General features: G+C 35.6%; 1 protein-coding gene across 3 annotated transcripts; it reads right to left on the bottom strand.

Annotated features, from left to right (window-relative positions):
• Positions 1-1,318: 1,318 nt before the first annotated feature.
• Positions 1,319-9,526, bottom strand: LOC135729576 (major histocompatibility complex class I-related gene protein-like). Of its 3 annotated transcripts, none has more exons than XM_065247313.2 (7): positions 9,219-9,525; positions 7,382-7,503; positions 6,948-7,217; positions 5,338-5,628; positions 5,110-5,226; positions 3,025-3,072; positions 1,319-2,887 (listed from the first exon to the last, which is right to left on the bottom strand). In XM_065247313.2, exons 2-7 carry the CDS (start codon positions 7,467-7,469, stop codon positions 2,865-2,867), a joined length of 837 nt encoding a protein of 278 aa, XP_065103385.1. In that variant the 5' UTR covers positions 7,470-7,503; positions 9,219-9,525; the 3' UTR covers positions 1,319-2,864. The 3 variants fall into 3 exon arrangements, with proteins under 3 accessions (XP_065103385.1, XP_065103381.1, XP_073672339.1); XM_065247309.2 differs by having other exon boundaries at positions 7,382-7,639; XM_073816238.1 differs by lacking the exons at positions 1,319-2,887; positions 3,025-3,072 and adding an exon at positions 3,099-4,929 and having other exon boundaries at positions 7,382-7,639; positions 9,219-9,526.
• Between the last annotated feature and the right edge of the window lie 5,715 nt (positions 9,527-15,241).

Genomic DNA, 15,241 nt, shown 5'->3' on the forward strand with positions numbered 1-15,241 from the left:
ACTTTTCTCAACTATATTTTATAAGTTGTGACAACTCATCTTTGTTGACAAGACTTGTAAATCTGAGTTGATTCAACAAAAAATTTTAAGGCAGCAAAGTATTTTTTACAGTGTATGCATTTACTGAATGAGCTGCGTCCGAACTGATTGCACTATATTTTACATGCACTATTGTGTAATTCTTTTTATTTCTCTTGTTTTTATTCTTATAAATTTATTCTTATTTTAACTGTTTTATACTTTTATTTTTTCACACATTTAAACAGCTTTTATTAAAATCACATTTATTTTCTTTTAATTGATATTATAAATTCTCATGTATCTGATTGATTTTTTGTGTCTCTTATTACATACTTTTTTTTCTCTTATACATTGTTTTCGCATTTCTCTGTAAAGCACTGTGTATGAAATGTGCTATACAAATAAACTTGCCTTGCCTTGCCTTGCCTATGACTGCCTTTCTTTAGTTAAATACAATTTGTGTTATATTAAATAATAGTATCCTGGGCCACTCTAAAGAATGTTGGGTTGTTTTAACCCAGGGCTGGGTAACTATTGGACAGAAGAACACATATCTGGGTTAAAATGATCCAAAAAATGGGTTGTTTTTACCCAACTGCTGGATTATTGTTAATCAACCATGTTGAAACAACCCAGCAGTTGGGTTAAAACAACCCATTATTTGGGTAGTTTTAACCCAGAAATGTGTTCTGTCAAATAGTTACCCAGTCCAGGGTTAAAAAGAACCCAATAATGGCATTGAAAAGTACTCTAGTTTTTGAAGTTCCAAAAAGCACATCCATCCATCATTAAAGTAATCAATTTGACTCCAGTGGGTTAATAAATGTCTTCTGAAGCAAAACAATATGTTTCTGAGAGATAGCAATTCATATTTTGAGCTTTAATACTTTGTGGATTGTGGTATGTGATGAATCAATATGAGGCAGGTCAACTTTTAATGTCATTGGTTATTTCGCATCATGTGATAAAAAGACATTTGACGACAAGACACAAGACACAAAACAACTAATGAGATTCAAAGTTATAGATGTCCCCATATTGATTGTGGTTATCCGATTCAAAAAGAAGTAAAGGTCTGCTTCCAAGAAGTTAAATAATATACATTGATGAAAATATATTTAAGTGACTGAGGGGGTAAGCACTGGCCCGATCGGGCAAGTGACAATACTTTTTACTGGCTCGAACGTCTCTCACGCTTACCCCGGGCCACTGGGCTGTCCTTTATGTTGAGCCCCTCTATTTATTAATTTGTGTAACATTTAAACCATGGAGGCAAATATATTGTATCATATTTTATTTTATTTAAGGTTCCAGATAAATAATATACAAAAACAGAGAGAAAAATGATACAGAAAAAATATAGTATTGTTAGATCAGTCCCTAGATTGCAGTTCATGTACATTGACAGATTGATTGTAGTCATGTACAATTAAAATAGTCTTTGTACAGATCTCTGACATTCTATGCCTCCACAGATCCCCAATGTCCCTCCAACATTTAGGGCCTCTGCTGAATTCTCACATTTACTGTTATCCTCTGGCAGAATTACATTCATGTAAATAAGCAGATGCTTTAATTTAAAGTGCATTAAAGGTATACATTGTTTTATGAGCATGAATGTTCCTTACATCAGGAACCATGGGCCATGACCTTTGCTTTGCTAATGCAATGCTCTACCAAGCCACACAGGACCACTGAGCATTCCAGGTTGACCATATATAATTAAATAATACAAAAGCAGCTTTGACAAATGTGCAAACTGATTTTTTTCCCCTATTTGTTGTGGTTTCCAACTATAGCCTCCCATCCCCTCCTAGACCTTCTTTTGTGTACCTACAAACATTACTCAGATCTTTAGCCTTCACAGAAAATGGCCCTGCTTTTTTAAATAGCAAGAGAAAGTTATGAATTAACAACGATTTGAATTGCAATAAGTACATCTTATGCAATGACATTAATCTATTGGTATTATTAACTATGAATAAAAAATGTCTGTAAATTGAAAGAAAAACATTTATAATATTTTTCATAAAAAAAGCAACAAGAAATGCTGTTCAAAACACACAAAAGTGAGTAAATGATGGAACAATTTTCATTATTCTGTGAACTATTTCTTTAAAACAAAATTTACAGAGATAACATACTGTAAGATTCAGCTTAATAATTCAGCTTCCTTTAATTTAGAGTGATTTCATGACTAACATAGAGAGAGAGCGGGGCACAACCTCTAATGCATTTGGCATCAGTGACACCCTGGCCCAATATGTAGCCTCGCCACTGCATCGTATTATGCATCAATGCATATGGACACATAATTTTGCAAAGGCTCCACAATTAAGACAAAAAATCATAAATATCAGCTATTTCCCCTGATACTGTGCTTGGTAACACACTGATTAGGATAATATCAGGTTGTTGGATTTTGTGACTTTCACACCCAACACAAAACATATCATAAATGACTTTACTTTCATGTCTCCAAAACACTCCAAAACCAGTATCTTAATGAAAACATATCAAACATTTCACACATTTGCAGGAGATCATCTTCTGGCAGTGAAAGAAAAATACAAAAGGCACAGATTGCTCGGCCCCGTGTCACTAGCTAAAATATCTTTTACAATGAAGCCTGTAGTTTGTGCCTCACTCACCCCCAGTCTTTGCAAGCAGAAAATACTTAAAACTGAAATAAATAACATAATCGAAAAACATAATCAAATGCTTTTAACACATATACTTGAACAAAACAATTGTAATTTAGGTGTTCTCCATTGTTTTAATTAGCATCTCTACAGAAAGAGGTGTGTGAATAAGGTTTGCAGGATTTTGGATGTTACAAACTTTTATTTTTCCTCCTCTTCTGAAGCTAAAAAAAACAATATAGCTTTCATTAAAATCCAAATGTTAAATCTATGTTGCTTTACAGTAGACATAACTTACAGTAGATCTGATACTTTATTATGAGTGTATAACATTTGTGAGTTTTACAAACACAATACTTACTAGAGGCAGAGGTATAATCACTCTGAGAAGATGCTTTTGAGATCGGACCTGGGAGAGAGTTAGAGTTCAGAAATAAATTATCAATATACTTGTGTCTAAGATTTTTGTTTTTCTTTTAGTCTTGCAAAAGGGGCACTCTGTCTAAATTTTAGAATTGAGCTACATTGTCATCATTTAATTTGTCTGTACAAACAGAGATATGAGTTTATTGTCACATCTTAAATTCTTGTCCATCTAACTTGAAATTCTGAACTGTCTATTAACTTTTGTTATTTTGACTACTCATATATTGATTTATGAGATTTACTTGTAAAAGTTTTTATATGCAGATAACTTTGAATACTGTATCTTTTTGAATAACATTTTGACCTCTGCTATTTTTTAACCATTTTATGATTACAGATTGTTTTTACTATGACATTTTGCACAATTTTAAAAAATGATTAAATTATGACCATCTGAAAGCTATTTCAAATATAGTGCAAATTTTTTTTTTGTTATTGCACCAGCTTATGTAGTTAAGTGCATGACTATAGCATAGTAGGGTCACTTTCACGCAGGGCTTGACATTAACTTTTTTGCTCACCAGCCAAAGTGGCTAGTTGTTTTCTAAAGTTACTAGCCACTCAGCATTCTCACTGGCCACAATCAGTAGCCTATAGATCATATTATATATTTAGGTGCATGAAAACATGCTAGAAAGAAATGCATAAATAGATTAACTATTTATGTAAAAAAAAGTGGAGCAGGGGTGTAAAAGGTTAACTAAAAAGATAAACACAGAAACCCTAGACAAACTCTTTAAATATTTATTAACAACAGCAGTAAATTGTATATGCTTGATCGTGGTTTCTGTTAAAAGTTATTTAAGTTTTTTGTGGCAAATGTCGAGAGGGCATTATTGTTGCACAAAGTAGCTTACATTAAAATAATGCGCGAACCTCTCCACTTGTGGGTTTCCTTTGATTTCGGACAAAACTGGGATGTGTGCCTTCAGGTTTGCGCTATGAATTTACCTCCGCTCTTGCCCAAAAAGTGTGCACGCACTTTAAATCTCTTCAATCACTTCCATGCAATTGTTTTATCTTTCCCGAAGTGTACGTGTATGCGCTCAGACTGGGTCCCGTGCATTAGCAAATCCATCAGCTCTTGCGCTCTCTCTGGTAAAAAGGTGGCGCTTTGGGCCGCAATGCGAGCCTCCGTTGATCGCGCTTGTCTCAACAAACGGTCTCAGTATGTTGCACTGGGTCCAGACTGCTCATGGGAGTTGTAGTTTCCCAGTGTCATTGCGCAATGTTTATAATTTCGCATAACTTTTAAGAAAACAATAAAAAAATAGATTCAACCAGCCATAGTGACTAGTGGGATTGGCTGTCTTACCCGCCACAGCCGAAATCTACCCGCATTTGGCGGGTTGGCGGGTGTTAATTAGCCTGGCTCCGCCCTCCTACGTGCTTCCGCTTAATTTTCATTTCGCTTCAGCAGTACGTCTGACTGCTCTGTAGAGTTTCGTTTTCTCCTGCAAAAATCTGCAGGACCAATCAGCGAACAGATGGGGGTGGCTAAGAACGATGACGTTGAGGTCGTGCGTCAGTTTGAGTTGTAGTTCAGTAATGGCAGCGGAGAAAGACATGAGAAAAGCTATTCGGTCCGTTGGTTCAAAACTGCCGAATATACAGAAGTTAAAGCCGGAGCAAGAACCAGCTTTGCGAAGTTTTGTTTGTCTGATTATTCTGACTTGTTGTTTCCGGACGGTTTCGGTGCATGATATACGTCACAACCACACGTTAGCGATTGGCTTTGGCAGATCCTGAGTGACTCTGGGCAGATCCAATAGTTTTAAACTTCAACAATGGACCCTCCTTAACGGAAGTAACGCTTTGCAATGGAGCGTGGCCAGACTCTCTGTACAAATGAAATGAATGTATGAGATTCTGGTTGGACCAGGCTAGGTGTTAATATCAAGCTGAGGTAAATCAATTTGGATAAAAAACATTTGTCAGACTTGTAAATAACAGTAGGAGGTTGCATTTGATTGAACTTAAGACACATAAGCAGAAAAAAAACACTAAATAATGTTCTTACCAGCTGTACGTCTTTTCTTCCACATAAGTGCAGTTATGACCAACGCAGTCACACATACCACCACCAACAAACAGGAAATAACTGCCACTGTGGATGATCCCTGATAATTTTCCAGCTCTGATTATATAAGGACATGAAAAATAGTGAGAGAAATTAACAAAGAGCATTAACACTTAGCCAATAAGTAAATTTCTGTCAAACAATCAATTGCTCTTATGTATAAATTACCCATTTTAACAGCAAGTTTGTTGTCAAGGCTGAGGTGAGTTGCTGTGCAGGTGAAGTTATAGTTATGTCCAATTTTTTCTGCGGGGATCTCCAGACTCTTCCTCATCTGATAAGTTCCATCTGCATTGGGCAGCAGATCTCCTCCCATAATCTCATGGTCAAGCACAGGTTTTCCATTTCTGAGCAGGGTCAGGTTAATGTGACGTGGATAAAAACCAGTGGCCAGACAGGTAATCATTGCCCCTCCAGAGTCTGTTAGTGTCTTCTTAAATACTCTAACTCTGGGTTTCACTGAGAAAAGAACATACATGATTAATTGGGACAACTATTGAGTTGAGTACAGCAGCTATTGGTGTCGTTTAGGATCTATTTAATTTAGAAGTCTCACATTTTTACTTAAAACTCCTCTCACATACACACACATTACTCCAAAACTTTATCGAAAAAGTCTAAACTGTCGTTACGAGTTTCAAAATGGCACTTTTGAATTTATAACATGGTCTTGAATGAGTCTTTCAAATTAGCAACAACAGTTTGGGTCATTTGAGTTATATGCTGTAAGAACTAGCTCCGGTTTAGCCAGATGCCACCCAATGATGACTATACCCATAGGTCAACCAGAAACAGGGACGAACTTTTTTAATAATCTTTTCATAATTCCTAGTTAACTGCCTGGTTGCTTTCTAACCTTGTAGACTTAACATCTACAAACAGTTTTTTCATCTTAGCTGCAGCAGTTGCAGCCTCCATTTTTTTATAATGGAAAAGTAGGCTACATTTAATTTACATTTGATGTTATTAGTGCCAATTATTCATGTATATTATTATGTTCATGCTTTTATAAATATATTTAATTTCCATGTACGGTGGAATGACATGTCTAGTTCTGTTATATATCCCATATATCATGCTAGTTTTATGAAAAGTTTAATACCAAAATGAGAATCATGTTAGGCTGTATTAGCACTGCAGAAATTAACAGAACCATGCTGCCGTAACAAAGGTGTAAATTAAATGAGGTGATCTGAACTACGAAGGATTTTCTAGTTACGTTACCAGCTGTTCCCACCCACCAGTCCTGTCGCCAGTGACAGCAGCCACAGAGACGTTTCCATTTTTTTTAAGATGGACCTAGAAATTTGAATTGTACTTTATAGAATGACGTACTGCTGTACATTAAACCACCCAACAGTATAAAATAAACCAACCCATACAGAAATAAAATGCAACACAAACAGTAATGCAGCAGTATATGTAATAATACACCAGTGACAGGGACTTCTAAAGCAACCAACTTTGTGAGATCATGTTGTCTAAAAATGTACTTTTACTCACATTTAAATGTTTATTAAAAAATATTTTACAATTAATTGAGGGTGTGAATAATCCATTTCTTCTGTCCTTTACAGCTGGGAAAGGTGGACACATTTTGAAGATGCATTTATTTAAAAGAAACTTTGAAATGGTATGACCAACCAGCCTTTCTTTGAGTTGCTACAATGTATTTGGTCTAAGAATGCAGTCTTCAGAGGATGAGGCCTCTGATGTCAGACACAGCTATGTCTAACAAAACTCTTACTTGTCATATCTACTGAGGTTGATTATCTCACCTTTTCTCAACACACAATTCTTCTCCATGTGAAGGTACCTTTGTAGATGTTTAACACAAATTACACGAAGAACATTTTCAGCTGCCAGCTTTAAAGTAATCTGTTTAAAATTTGTTGCCCATTCAGTTTTAATTATCCAGCTGCGTTCTGCCATATTAAAGAGCCATTCCTCATTACTTAGACCATTGAATGCATCCCTTAAAAGAAGCATTCCTGACTTATCATCATCCAGCCACTCACACCCAGCAACTGTCTGAAAAACAGGAAAACCTTCAAAAAGAGAAAAACAGTCAGGTTTAGAGCTATCAATAATGAATTAAGCTCATAGGTAAAATCACATTTAGTAATTAACCACTGACTCCAACTGAAACTATAGAAATACAAATCATCTTAAATGTTTTATCTGGAAATATCAATTTAGGGCAGCCTCTCACCATCTGTGTAATTAAGACGATCTTTGAAAAAAGATGTTTGTTCTTTCATTTTGATGAATATCGCCTCAAAAATGTATTTTGCATCCATCTGCTCGTCTTCATAGTAGTCAGAAGTACTGTTTCTGCGATGAACAAGTTTCCCAGTGACTGAGTCATAGAACATTAATTGCAAATCATCCAGCAGCACTACAGCACTAAATTCAGGGAATTGTGTTTGTCCATTTATATATGTTGCAAACAACATCAGTGAGTGAGAATCTGCAGGAACACAGTATTAGTGACAGCCAAACTGACTTTACTCAAAGTTAGTTAAAATAATTTCAGTTCTGATGTACAGTATGAATGTATGTTTGTATGTATGTATGTATAAACATGATAGAAAAAACAACAACAGCAAAGATATGTATGTATGTACAGTATATGCATGCAAAACATTCACACTGTTTTTTAAATATTAGGGAGGAACATCTAAAACAGAGTTAACAATCAAGTGATCACAGATCTCAGGCCCTCATGAATTAAACTAATGAGAGAACTTTAACATTCCTGTTCTTTTTTTGTGATTTCTTGCTTATATTATTAAAAAGACTCATCTGTAAAAATCTGACATTCTACAGCAAGTATACTGAAACACAAAGAATGTTTATGTTGTATTTAAAAAAGAGAGAAAAACTTAAAAAAAAAAAAAAACGTAAAAAAAAGTATCTTACATGTTAATAAACAAGCTTAAATTATCAGAGGTCAAAAGTGTTAAAAGTTTATTAAGGATTAACAATTTTTCCATGGTGTAACCCTTAATATCAGAACAAATTTTGATCACCAAATGATTTCTGGCTCCTTGACTCAGACAATGAGCACTCAAACTATTACATTTAAACTTAGGAGTTAAATTTAGCCTATTTAACAGATTTTCTCTACATAAGGTTGTAAATAAAATTATTTTGCATAACTTAAATAATCTAAGGGTGTCTGAAGTGTTAGTTATTTATTCAGTGAGATAGCTGGTTAATTAACAAAAAGCTTTGTTGGATATTTCATTTAGAAACGTAGACCCGTGTGATGGGCCAAACGAGGCTTTTATTATCTCTAAATTAATCCAAAACAAAATAATTCACCCTTTAGATTGAATCATTCATTTTTTTAAAGGATATGAGGACGTCTATTGGTAAAAGCATATGAATAGGCTACTATAGTCTAGCCTGCGAGTCAAATGCAGCAACAAATTACGTATTATGTATTCTTTTTTTATAGAAAATCACATTTTCAATTTCCTTGATGAATAAATAAATAAACTTTAAACGGATACTACATTATGAAATTATTTTATTTGTATACTCATTAAAACGTCTGTGTTATTGAAAATGACTTTCAAACATCAATCTATTTTTAGGAATATTCACGTGAGCGAACTGTCATAAACTGTCATCATCTAGAGATTTTCAGCAAGACAATTATACGAAAATTAACCAGGTTGTGCTACAAATAAAAAAAATTAAGCCATGGTAACCTCGTGTTCATGGTTTTGCTACAGTAATCACAGTTTAACAATGGTATTTGCAGTAAAACTGTGATTATTCAAATGGCAAACAATCTGCCAAATACTTTCACTTTCGTTGTTGTGCTTGTTTTACCAAAAATGACAAAATCTAAAAGTAACCTACATTAATATAAAGAGAAATTTGCAGTTGTTTCCAAACGTTTACGTTCTTAATCGAACGGCTATTTTTTAAATGTCCGATTGCAAATCACACAGTCCAAATGACACGGTAATTAAGAGCGTACAAGAGTACAATAATTATACTTAATAAAGTAGAATAATAACTATAATCTGACCTACCTGCTTTGACCAGTGTCAAACAAGACAGCATATATAGAACAATTAGCATTATCTCTATTTTTATAAAGATATTGTGGGCTATATTTTCTTTCTGGTTCCTGGATCTTCCTGACCTGATTAATTGTGAATTGCTTCCTTCTGTGACTGCCCTGACTTTCATTACAACCACTGGGGGCATATTTTTACAGTAATCAATTTACCTTCATTGGGCTATAACCGCGCGTTTCCACTACTAAGATTAAAAACTAATCTTATAGATATGTTCATCTTTCTAATCATCATTTTTAATAATGTTCATTCAACGTTATTAGGCCATAACATTATTAATATTAAATATAGCCTCATTGTAACGTTGGGAGGAGACATTCTAGAATCTAGAACAATGTTCTCAGAATGGTATTATGACGCTGTGGATATATGTTTTATAGCATGAAACAAAGAATAGGCATAACTCTAACTGTGAATGTTATTGGACCACTGATTTGATGTTATTCGTTTTTAATATAATTATATTGTTCGAGGAACAGTTTCAATTGTAGGCTATGGTTATACATAACTGATTAACTAAATCTTATCTTATCTTGTGTCATATCATATCTAGAGATTTTCAGCAAGACAATGTATTCACTTTATACGAAAATTAATCATGGTTGTGCTACAAAAAAACCGTGGTTATAATCAAACCACCATGTAACCCCATGTTCATGGTTTTGCTTCAGTAATGACATGATAGTTACCTCAAAGGTTTCAAAACAGCTGATCATGCTGGAACTTACCATGCCCTGGGAAGAGCGGAGGAAGCAAATGAGAGGAAACGTGCTAAGTACCAGGATCTGGTTGCGGAACGCAGGGAGAGAGACTGGAAATTTTTCTTTGAGCCCATAGAAGTTGGCTGTAGAAGCTTTGCCGGTCGGTCTTTTTGCAAAGTCCTCACCCGTTTGGGCATTACAGGGGCGGCCAAGAAGAGGGCCATTCAATCCGCAAGTGAAGCTGCAGAGAAGGCCACAAGGTGGCTTTGGATTAAGAGGGCTGTTCCGTGGACTGCTACTGGGGCGCAAGTCGGGGCCTGATCAACCCCGGCTGGGTCGACTGGGCGAGGGTGTATGATGTTGCGAGACCCGAAACATCCAATGATCCCAGGATACATCACTGAGGATGCGTCCCAGTGCATCCATGAGATGTTTCTTGCTTATGTGTATAAAGACCTTACATAATGAACTGATATGTTTTTATTACCTTAGAATGAGACGTTTTTATCTACATACACCGAGGGTCCCCTTGCATGGAAGTCGCCATTTTGTGCCGCCATGTTTCTACAGAAGCCCCTAAAGGACAAACGTTTTTACTTAGTTGTTTCCAACGATTGCTACTGTAGCTTCTCTATACGTTTTGGTGAACAGTGGACTGAAACGTTGGTTGCAATTTCCTACCTCAACACTAGATGCAATAAAATTTACACACTGCACCTTTTAGGGTCTTCCTCAGGAATCTGACTCTGGGGGTCACTTTCAAAGAAAAGGATAAGCTGGTGACTTCTGGCGGCCGAAAGTGACCGTTGGCGACCATATGGGCGTGTCTAGTGTTGCGAGAAAGTTAAGAAAAGTTTAACTTTATGCAAATGATGAGCGAACGTCACTTTTGCTCTTGTCGCCGAAAGTCGCCAGGTTTCCATTGAAATGAATGAGATTGCGTCGCTCTGCTACTGTTGGTCGCTGGCTGTCTGAATGGGGTGTAAAGCGCTCGACTGTGAACACGAGTTTCATTTCAGACGTTTTTTTTTTTTTTTTTTTGAGTGCGCTTGCCGCGCGTCTAGATTTAAAATAAACGTAAATGCGACTTCATACGAATTGCCTCTAAATTAAAATTATCTAAAAGTCTTATTTTTTTTATTTAAGTCATTGGTGTAACAATGAATCGTCTATTAATAATCATTCTTGCAAGAAACCAATATCTATTTTAAGCAAAACTTTATTGGATCAAAGTAAGTTTCATGTGAATATGATGTTTTTTCAAGTAAACCAAAATGTTGACAATCCAGATATTTTTTGACACAAGTTAGGCCTACGTTATTTGACAATATACATGATCTAAGTATAAAAAATGAAGATAAAGATTTTATTTTTCCATCTGCTTTCCCTGCTTGATAAATCTTGCTTGTGCATTGTATATCAGTGGTTTCCAACCTTTTTCAACCAACAGGTAATCTCAAGACCCAAATTTTTTTAAAGAAAATAGATATATAGGAGAAAAAACAAATAGATCTGTTCCCTTTTAGTAGTTTTTGAATAAGTTTAATTGAATAAATATTAAAATACCTTATGGTAGGGCTGCATGGGAAAAATGTTTAGGCTACTGAACTGATTTCTTTTGCACTAAATTGTAAATTATATATTTGAAAAATACAATTAATTGCAAGGCTTCCTTGAACATTGCACTACATTGCATACTTACAGTATATACTACTAAGGATTCAAATATATTACTTGAATATAGTCTGTCATGAACTAAATTGGGCTGGTCTAAGGAAACTCTAGGGCTAAAAATGAGTCCCACTCCGGCCCTGCCCTGGTCTAAGACAACATAGTGACAAAACACGCTCTTTGTCGAGCAGTTTGTCAGTTTTGGGCTACTTTAGGAACATGGTGGACATGAAATGGCGACTTCCATGTAAGGTGTATGTAGATAAAAATGGCTCATTCAAAGGTCATAAAAACAATACAGTTCATTATGTAAGGTCTTTATACACCACTGATAATATAGTTATGCATATTATATTGTATATCTGTCAAGAGATCCTTCTAAAAGTTACACAATGCACCTTTAAAAATTGCAAACAAATGTATTTGTTTGTAACTAAACTCTGCAGAACAGTGGCCATCCAGGACCAGAGTTGACTAACCGTGGAATAAAAACGAAACAGAAGTTTTTGTGTGAGATACCTATTTAAACTGAAGTAACATGAGCTGATGTTGTACCCTTAAAAAGGGGAAAATAGTGAGAAAGAGATGAAGAAACACACACGCATGCAGCTCTTGCCTTCACTCGTCTGTATTGAATGAGGCAGAGACGCGTGCACAGGTGATTCGGCTCCCCCTACCGAAACCCCGAGGCATTACCACTACATTGACGAATAATCAACCCATACAGACAAGGATCAGTATGATCTGCATTTCACTTCTTAATATTACTAGTTTTAACAGTGACAAACTTAATACGTACTCATATATAACCATTAATATAACGGACTTTTATAAACTAAATAATGAATTAGGAACACAATATAATAATTAATGTAACAGACTACTGTAAATTGAATAATTAATTAAGAACACACTTGTCACACTGACTCGCTCACCTTTCCGCATCAGGGTGTTCTTTTCTTTTTTCAGGTATTTCCTCAAAGTTCTCATGCAAACGGGATGATAAACGTGTTCATAGAGAAACTTCACATGGAGCCATTCTATCTTTCCCATGCCCTTGATTCTCATCCATGGTCAGTCAATTTGCATGGTTATTTTGACCACATCAAAAGTAAACGCCTCTGTATTATGTCAATTGAAAGCATCCCATGACAGAATAAACCTGGCTGATCATTGTCCAACAATTCACATCCGACACGTTTCTGATAAATATGTAAACCTTCAAATGGATGAAAATTAACAATGACATATATCATCATACAGCATGCCATCATTAGTAACAAAAGCTCATAGAGAATTAATTCATAATTTAATTCATACAGTAAAGAATGTGAAGTGTTTCATTTTCATATACTTTTAACAGACATAAGCCTTTTTAAAAGGCATATTAAATATCTCTCTGCAGAAGAAATATTTTTTGTGTTAAAGGAATAGTCTACTCATTTTCAATATTAAACTATGTTATTAACTTAACTAAGAATTGTTGATACATCCCTCTATCATCTGTGTGCGTGCACGTAAGCGCTGGAGCGCGCTGCGACACTTCGATAGCATTTAGCTTAGCCCCATTCATTCAATTGTAGGGTGACCATACGTGCCATTCTTCCCGGACGCATCCCATCCAGGATTTTGTGTTCGTCTTCCGGAAGTCGTATTGTCGACCGCATACGTCATAGAGGATTATTATTTTATTACAGAAAAGCAAACGTTACATTTTAAGGTAAGAATGAAACTACGATTGTATATCTTATGTTTTTAACTGAATGGCGTATGCGGTCAACAAATACGACTTCCAGAAGACGCACCGAAATCCTGGACGGGATGCGTCCGGAAAGAATGGCACGTATGGTCACCCTATTCAATGGTATCAAACAGAGATAAAGTTAGAAGTGACCAAACACATCAACGTTTTTCCTATTTAATACGAGTAGTTATACGAGCAAGTTTGGTGGTACAAAATAAAACGTAGCGCTTTTCTAAGCGGATTTAAAAGAGGAACTATATTTTATGGCGTAATAGCACTTTTGGGAGTACTCCGACTCGCCTGAAAAGTCCGCTCCCCTTCTCACTCTCATAATGGGAGAGGGAGGGTGTTACTGCGCCGAGTCGAAGTACTCCCATAAGTGCTATTACGCCATACAATATAGTTCCTCTTTTAAATCCGCTTAGAAAAGCGCTACGTTTTATTTTGTACCACCAAACTTGCTCGTATGTTTGGTCACTTCTAACTTTATCTCTGTTTGATACCATTGAATGAATGGGGCTAAGCTAAATGCTATCGAATTGTCGCAGCGCGCTCCAGTGCTTACGTGCACGCACACAGATGATAGAGGGATGTATCAACTCCTCTTAGTTAAGGTAATAACATATTTTAATATTGAAAATGAGTAGACTATTCCTTTAATTTATTTGATTCTCTATTAAAATAATAATACACCTAATTAATGTAAGCAACATAACAAAGGAAACATATGTGGTATTACTTTAATGTTACAATGAGCTTGGATATCAGCTTGAAGAATCAGTATCGGCCGATCACGAAGACAAAATCGGTAACCGGTATCGGCTGCAGAAATCCTGATCGGAGCATCCCTAGTGACAAGCTTCAAACTATAACACACAACTAGACTAGTCTTTCTGGTTTTGATTTAGAAATTGAGATGGTACAATCCCCTTGACAACCTCCTTTAAACCTTATTTGCCTGTGTATCAGCACCACAGACATCAAAGCTGTGTCTGAAACCGTTCCCTCGTTCACTCATTCACTATTCCCTATATGGGGAATGACAATTGAGTCCACTATATGGGGAAGAAGCAAATGAAAATGAGTGAGCGATTTCGGACACTGACGTAAATATCATGCGTCAGAGAGCTGTCGCAGAGATTCATCATAAACACCTGTGTGGCTTTATTGATTGTGCTGTGAAATGGTAAAGTTTACTCTCTTACTGTTTTTCACATTAGTCATGTTTATTCTATTAGTTGATAATAAAGAGAGCAAAACAACTTATAATATTTATCTACTGCTGTTTATTTATTGTTTAATAAAAATGTGTATTCGATTTTAAATAAAAGATAACGCAATTATTTTTCATTTGTTTATTTTCAAAAAGTAGAAAATAACTGACAACAAGAAGTAACAAAAGTGTATAAACCTAAATGTTTGGTGTTTACTGTCAGTATCCTTCAGCTGATTCAAGTTACGCGTTCGTCTCCCGTTGCATCATGGGAAATATGAGTGAACGAGTGTACATCGAATGTACCCTCAAAATCAGAGTGCATTGTGGGTAAAAAGTAGTGAATGAATGTAGGGAATGAAGTCGTTCACTCAGGTTTCGGACACCACTACAAAATGGCCGACACCCGATATAGTGCACTATATAGTGGATAGGGAGCGGTTTCAGACACAGCTCAAGTCTCACAAAGTTTGGTCTTACTGTACAGTATAATATGGCTAATTTTAATTATAGCATGCTTGTCCTGGTTTATCCAGCAGTACCATCTAGTGGTAAATATATTGTACTAAAACAGTTCACAAAAAATAATTGAATCCATATACCTTATATATAAATCTGAAAAATTTAGTGCAAACTATTTAATCAG

This window comes from Paramisgurnus dabryanus, chromosome 11 (genome assembly GCF_030506205.2).
Source record: "Paramisgurnus dabryanus chromosome 11, PD_genome_1.1, whole genome shotgun sequence".
NCBI lineage: Eukaryota > Metazoa > Chordata > Actinopteri > Cypriniformes > Cobitidae > Paramisgurnus > Paramisgurnus dabryanus.

Excerpts from the sequence above, each read along its gene's own strand:
- LOC135729576 (XM_065247309.2), bottom strand. The coding sequence starts at position 9,396 with ATGCCCCCAGTGGTTGTAATGAAAGTCAGGGCAGTCACAGAAGGAAGC. Across the intron at positions 5,629-6,947 it reads GAATTGTGTGTTGAGAAAAG|TGAAACCCAGAGTTAGAGTA; the intron begins GTGAGATAATCA and ends TTCTTTTCTCAG. Across the intron at positions 2,888-3,024 it reads TGATTATACCTCTGCCTCTA|CTTCAGAAGAGGAGGAAAAA; the intron begins GTAAGTATTGTG and ends TGTTTTTTTTAG.